At 40.5% G+C, this 7499-nt stretch overlaps 1 protein-coding gene across 1 annotated transcript; it reads left to right on the top strand.

The window, feature by feature from the left end:
* The first annotated feature begins 2254 nt into the window (after positions 1–2254).
* On the top strand, positions 2255–2587 carry LOC122126946 (histone H3-like centromeric protein A). The gene has a single exon (XM_042701493.1). It carries the CDS (start codon positions 2255–2257, stop codon positions 2585–2587), a length of 333 nt encoding a protein of 110 aa, XP_042557427.1.
* Positions 2588–7499: the final 4912 nt, after the last annotated feature.

Here is a 7499-nt window from a genome sequence, read left to right as displayed (position 1 = left end):
TCCCTGAAGCAGGAACTCAGCAGCCAGGCCCCTGCTGTCACTGTTTGTGCTTAGCTCCCCCTGTAGTTTCTGCCACTGTGTCTCTCAGAGCACAATAGTACAGCCACGGTGTCTCTCAGAGCACAGCCAAGTCTGACACTAGGACTATGGCTTTCTTCTTTCTTTGTCATACATGGCTTCAAATCCTTTGCGGCTTCCCATCTCATTGGCCTTGGAGAATTTAATAAGGAGCTGTGGACCTTCTCCAGGGTATTGGACATACCAGAATAGGGTAGGGTACTGTTTGGTTTCATAGGAGCAGTTCACAGTTAGGGAAGCCCCTTCCAACACGGCCACTAGCCTTTTGTCTGGGTCACCGAGTCTCCATTGCTTCTGCCTGAAAACAAAATATGAGAATTCAGCAGGAGATACCTTAATCTGCTTGGTCATGACCCTCCTGTTTCTTAGCTAAACCAGGGTTAAAGATTCTGTCAGCAGAGGATTCATCAGCAGAAGAATTACTTTTTGTGCCATATCACTCACAAAACAATAAAAGCAGTGCAATCACTGGTCCTGGGGAGCAGCTCATTTTCAGAGCCTCTGCAGTCAGTGAATCTTGACTTCTTGTTGTAAGGAAAGGCGAAGGCATAGGGAAAGATGAATGTAAGCTGAGGATGACAGCAGGAAGTGGGCGTGTGTTTGGAAGATGGGCCCCCTTGTGGACAAGATCCAAAACTCAGAGGACTGTTAACCTCTCAAAGGCCAGTGCTATAACTCCCTTCTGGCTCTCCCCCTCCTCCATCCCCAATATACTTGTAGCTTTCTGGTGATTCTCTTTAATTCTCTTTTCTATTTTTGTATTTTGAGCCATTACATTTATTTAGCCATTACATCTTATTTAGAAACACTACTCCAAACACTTCTAAGAAGAATTTAACTTTACTACTTGACTTTACTTTTTGCTCACCGAGTGAGTCACTGAAAAATTAGAAAAACAAGTTTTAGGATAGAATTGTAAAAATATCAACATGCCTAGTCATTAGCTCAGTTTGGATAGCAGAGACAAATTAAATTATGCTATTCCCACACCTCAAACAATATCAGAAATCTGTCAGGTAATTAAAAAATACTTCTCAATGCAAATTAGATGAATAAATGGATAGCTTAATCCTAGCACTTGGGAAGCTAAGGCATGATGTGCATAAGTTCTAGGCCAGCATGGGCTACATAGCACCTTTTAAGCCAACCTAGGTTACATAGACAGAGACCCTGTCCCAACAAAAATATATTAGGGAGAAGTTTCAGTACCCTGCTTTCACCAATAGATAGGTCAGTCAAGAGAAAAATCAACAAAGAAAACTCAGAACTAAACAATAATACAAATAAAATGGACTTAAGGAACATCAATAAAGTATTTCATACAGCAACTGAAATATACACATGCTTTTCTGAAGTCCATTGAGCAGTGTCTAAAATAGATAACATTTTATGTCATAAAGAAATCTTACCAAATGCAGAAACATTTAAAAATCCCCTGCATTCTATTGTATGACAATTAAAGAACTAAGCTTAGTAAAAGTTACTACAAATATTTAACACTTGAAGATTAAGTAACACATGTGAATGACAAGTGGATCAATAAAGAAATAAAAAAAATCCAAACAATTCTGGAATCGAATGAAAATAAAAAACACAAACTACCAGAATCTCTGGAAAACAGCAAAGGACATGATGTCAGTTGTAGTTAAAAATGCCCAGACCCTCTACCAAAAAAAAATTCCACATAAAATTTCCAAATACATAGACTAACCTGTACAGCAAACTTGTAGAAAAACAAAAGCCAGTATTGCAGTTTTCCCAATCTACACAGAGACCCAAACAAAAAGAGAGAATTATAGATCAATCTCCTGGTGAACATTTCTGGAAAAATGCTCACTAAAATACAAACAGAATTCAACAATACATTAAAAAGATCATACACCATGAACATTTTGTAATCTAAGGAAATAGAAGGAATATAAGGAAATATAAGGAATATAAAGAATATAAGGCATCAAATACAGTGAAAACAGGGGTTAGGTGCCCTGCATCTTATATATACACTTCTCTAATTTGGGGAGGGGAAGGGAAAAAAAAACAAAATGCTTAAATGGGATACAGGTTGACCTATTGTAACAATGAGATGTACAAGACACTATGTTGAAAAAATGAACTTTACTTCCGGCCGCCGGCCTCTGGTCCCTAGGTTCAGACGCCGGGACCCTCGCGGCCCGCCATGGGCCCGCGCCGCAAGCCCAAGTCCCCAAGGAGGCACAGTGAGAGCCTGACCCGGACGCCCAGCATGTCCCGGCGCACCTTCCAATGGAGATACGGCTGGCTTACAGAGGTCTGGAAGCTACAGAAGAGCACATACCTCTTGTTAAGGAAGGTACCCTTTGCTCGCCTGGCAAGAGAAATATGCAATAAATTCACTCCAGGTTTTGACTTCACTTGGCAAGCACAGGCCCTGTTGGCCCTTCAGGAGGCAGTAGAAGCATTTCTGGTTCACCTTTTTGAGGATGCCTATCTCCTCTTCCTCAAGGATGTGCAGCTGGCCAGAAGGATCTGAGGCATTCAGGAAGGACTTGGCTGAGTGCTAGAGCATCTCTGAATGATCCCCTGGGACGTTGTGGAGATGTGACTAGATCCAGTGGTGTCAGAAGTGCTGTGTGAACTAAACCATGTGCATGTTGCCTTTTAAACTTTCTTTATGAAGGGGAAGACTTCAGGACTTTCCTCTATAACAGAGGTATTAGAGAAGACAAGACAGTTCCAACAGCTTGAAAAGTATGTGCAGATACTTTTGAGTCTTACTCAAAAGTAATACTTTTTGTGAAATACTCATATGACTGAAGGCATAAATCTGCTATGGGAGAAGCATATTGTTCCTTTAGATCTCTCTGTACTATGTGCATTTTTTACCATATGTATATTTCTACTTTTATTTAAAATATAAGGGGAAAATAAGGAAAAAAATACTTCAATCAATTACAGGGAAGTGCTTGGCATGCCTAGCATACAAATCTTAGCTATGAATCTACCAGATTCTTCTTATCATTAGTGCTTATCAGCAAGTCTGTAGCTTTTCAAAACTTAATTGGAGTTGAAATTGACAATCTTTTTTTTAAGTCTTTCCAACTTCATCTTACAAATTCCTATTGAAATCATCCAGAAATTTAAATGCAGAGGGTTTACTATCTTATTCTTAGTTGTAAACCATACAAAGTATATCATGTCAGTTTAGGAATATAAAGTGCTTTTTCAATGTTTTCATAGGTATTTTTAACTATTTTATCTCTTTGTAGAGAAATAATAAAAACAATTTTTAATTAAAAACAAGGTTACTGTTATAGCATAAAGGAATTATAAGCTGAGCACCGGTGGCTCACGCCTGTAATCCTAGCTACTCAGGAGGCTGAGATCTGAGGATCACGGTTCAAAGCCAGCCCAGGCAGGAAAGTCTGTGAGACTCTTATCTCCAATAAACTACTAGAAAACCAGAAGTGGCACTCTGGCTCAAGTGGTAGAGCACTGTCCCTGAGCTGAAGAGTGCAGGGACAGTGCCCAAGCCCAGAGTTCAAGCCCACAACCGACCAAAAGAAAAAGAAAGAAATTATAAATGGTTTTTTTTGGTAATGTGAAGTTCCTCATGACACTGTTTATACAGCCACAATTTGAACAAGAGAATTGAGGGGGTATAGATTTCCCATGATGGAGTAGAGATAAATGCCCTTGCCCTCTGTTGGAAATGAAAACAATGTGAGAAGTTTCCAGAGAACTGGAACATGCCACTCCAAGACCAGAGAGAGGAAGACAATGAAAATGAGCAGGGAAAAGAGACCCTTCACAATGATGCTCACTACCAAATTCAGAGACAGACTAAAGGAAAGAGCTGAGTTCTAGCACTGAATAATCATTTTAACACTTTGGAAACACTTGCATTTTGACATCAAGTTGTATTTCTGTAGATGTTTAAATAAAGCTTATCCTATGAATAAAAAAAAGAAAAAATGAACTTTACAATTTAGCCGGGGGGGCGGGGGGGGGGGAGGTGGTGGTGGATGTAGTTGTGGAGGTGGGAGGGAAGGGATGGTAAGGGAGAAGCAAAGGAAGAGACAACGGTGCTTGATAGGAAATGTGCTCATTACCTTGCTCATGTAACTGTAACCCTTCTGTACAGTATTTTTACAATAAAAAGTATTAAAATAAAAAGAATATAGGGCAATAAAAGGAAAGCTCAGCATACATAAATCAATAAATGTAACACATCACATAAGCACTATCATAAACAAAAATCACAAGATCATTTCAACTGACACATAAAAGCCTTTAACAAAATTGAACATTTATTCGTGATAAAAGCTATGAACAATACTTAGAATTCACTGAAGTCTACATATGAGAAAGCTATCACCAACATCATTACCATTAGCATATACTAATAAAAAATAAATCTATATAGTTGGGCACTGGTGGCTCATGCTTATAATCCTAGCTACTCAGAAGGCTCACATGTGAGGATTGTGGTTTGAAGCCAACTCAGAAAGGAAAGTCTGTGAGACTCTTATCTCCAATTAACCACCAGAAATCAGAGGTGGTACTGTGGCTTAAAGTGGTAGAGTGATAGTCTTGTGTGAAAAAGCTCAAGAACAGAGTGCAAGCCCCACAACCAATGGGGGGAGGGAAAGCAAAAGTAGATAAATACAGTAAATAAATATTTTTATTTTAATTTACATAATGAATGGTCTGGTTGAAGAAATGGCACAGCTTTAAAACTCAAATTCCTTGTTGAAAATATCATAACATCTGACTTTATTTAAAAGAACCATAATAGCAAAAAGATCATAGTGTTGGCACAAAAACAGACACATTGGCCAATGGAACAGAATAGAGGACTCAGAACTGGGACATGAGTGTGTGTGGAGAGTTGCAGCAGGGCTTTGAGTGGAATGTGGAAGAACTTCCAAGTCAATGAGAAAAATCACACAAGCTAATTTCCAGCTAGTAATAGACTCACTCACAAGTCCTAACTTAAAGAACTCAGCTTGCTTCAGGGCCTTGGATTTAACAGTCAAGAGTCTTCAGACAAACCAGTTAATTAAGTTATTGTTACTATGTGAAATACAGTTGAAACTCAGGGAAGGTAGCAGAATTATGTTTTTCAGTCAGAAGACATCAGTAATAATTAGAGCAGAATAAACATTGTAAGGTCTTATACACTGCTCCTTAGATATTTTGTCATATTTTTCCACAATGGCTTGAAAATAGAAAGAAACATACTCAACATACAAAACTTAGACTAATTTTTAACATTTGTCTCTCTCTTTTATATATCTTAAGGCAGTGAGACCTTACTAGTAGTGCCATCTATGTTCATAAATTGTTTGATAAATGTTATTGAATGTGCAATAGATGACACAGGAAATTTGCTTGGTCATTGAGATGAAGACTAAAAGTCTGCTGGTATAAATCAGTGGCTCATCTATTCTCAGATAATGTTCTTTTACAAATTCAGAAATCTATGCTTTCTAGTTTAATTTTCTCATGCAAGGTCTCTCATTTGCAATAACAACAGTCTGCTAATGCACAAACTGGGAACTCCAAATGCTTATCAAATGCTAAAGATTTCACATAAACTACTGCAACAACTTGCCCCTAAATCCCTAGCAATCACCATAGATATTAGCGTGTGGGATGCTGCACTCTTTCTGTACCCTTCACTTCCTTCTAATATTGAGATCCTGCTGTTAGGAATCACTAAGTTCTAGAATCACATTCTGTGTATGTGTTTCCTAGGACCACATTACATTAAATCTCTTACACCAAATTTTTCATGATACCAACACTGAAAAAGTGACTGAATGGAAACAGTTTATTGTGGAAATGCAGTCAATTCAGATAGAAAGAAAGGGAAATATCATCTGTTCACAAGGACATGAGGAAACATGCAATTTCTTTAGAGATGGCTTTTGATTTTGTCTATAAAAAAAGTTCAGGAAAGAAATATCTGTTTTCCTACAAAATTTTTGTCCTGGAAACAATGCAGTTTGCTTATATGCTATTAAAATGAGATCAAGCAGCATCACTGCCATGAGTAAGGAGACAAACCAGTCTTGTTCAATCACTGAGTGCTCTCTCTCCCTATTACACTGAAGCTGTCACACAGGAGGAAGAAGTAACTGGATATTTCAAGCATGGAGAAGACTGCTCTGGGAGATCATCCAGTGAGAGTCACAGCCACAGCTGTGGTGTCAACATAGGTAAGGGACCATCCCTTCCAACATCAGATGTCTTGACCTCTGGAAGGGAACTCTGATCTCCCTGTCAGCCTTGAAAGAATGTTTAATAAATCCATGGTCATCAGTGATAAGAACAAACACAGATTACAATGTTGTCAATATAAAATCTATTTTTGGGCTGAGGAGATGGCTCAATGGTAGTGCTTTCCTTGCATACATGAGGCCCTGGGTTCCATTCCTCAGCATCACATAAGCAGGAAAAGCCAGAAATGGCACTGTGGCTCAAGTGGTAGAGTGCTGGCCTTGAGGTGAAGAGCTGAGGGATAGTGTCCAGGCCCAGAGTTAAGGCCCCATGACCACCAAAAAAAAAGTTAAAATCCTGAAAAAGGAAATTAAAAGAGAGCTAAGCAAGTGGAAAAACCTCCCATCCTCCTGGATTAACATTGTGAAATGGCAATACTGCCAAAGACTATCTCCAAATTCAATGCGATACCAATCAAAATTCCAACCTCATTCTTCAATGAAATAGAAGAAGCAATAAAAAATTTCATATGGAACAATGAAAGACCCCGAATAGCAAAAACAATCAGTCTGACCACCTGGGACACAGTTGTGGGGGCAAAGGGGTTGGGCAGCGGCGGGGAGCACAGCCAACCTGCGGTGTGAACCTGTGAATCTGGGGTGCTGCTCAGAATCCCTGTCTGCCCCTAGCACAAACTAGGGCCCCCAGGTCCCAAGGCCCAGCTGTGACCGGCAGCGTGGCCTTGGAGCGTCCTCTGCTGGCCCCTGCTGGCAGGCACATGCTCCAAGTGGGCAAAGAGCCCAGTCCAGCCTGGGCCCAGAGGGCTTTGGGCCACCATCCCTGGCTGTCCTCTTCCAGAACTCAGTCCCCTCCTTCTGCCTCTGGTGCTGTGCTGGCTGGGTCTGTGGAGTACATTCTAGCAGGGGTAGGTGGACTGAGACAGGGCTGGGCTGTGGGCCACCCACAGTGAGGCCATGCAGAAAGTCTTTCTGCAGAGATGATGTTTGAGCAGAGGTGTTTGCCAGCCAGGAAAATGGAAGAAGAGTGTGCTGGGCAGTGAGAGCAGCATTGTAAAGGCCCCAAGGCAGTGCTACCAGAGGGGAGCAGGCAGGGCTTGGGATGAGGTGGCTGAGGCTTTATTCTAGGCAGATGAGTAACGTGCATAAAAGGTAATGGATGGTCCTGATTAAGGAGGGGGAAGGGCCCCAGACTCTGCTCTG

This window comes from Dipodomys spectabilis, unplaced genomic scaffold (assembly GCF_019054845.1).
Source record: "Dipodomys spectabilis isolate Male_0828 unplaced genomic scaffold, ASM1905484v1 ptg000294l, whole genome shotgun sequence".
NCBI classification, from domain to species: domain Eukaryota; kingdom Metazoa; phylum Chordata; class Mammalia; order Rodentia; family Heteromyidae; genus Dipodomys; species Dipodomys spectabilis.
Note: the sequence above shows the minus strand (reverse complement) of the source record. Positions and strands in the feature narration are given on the sequence as shown.

Coding starts and splice junctions, on each gene's coding strand:
- LOC122126946 (XM_042701493.1), top strand. CDS start 2,255: ATGGGCCCGCGCCGCAAGCCCAAGTCCCCAAGGAGGCACAGTGAGAGC.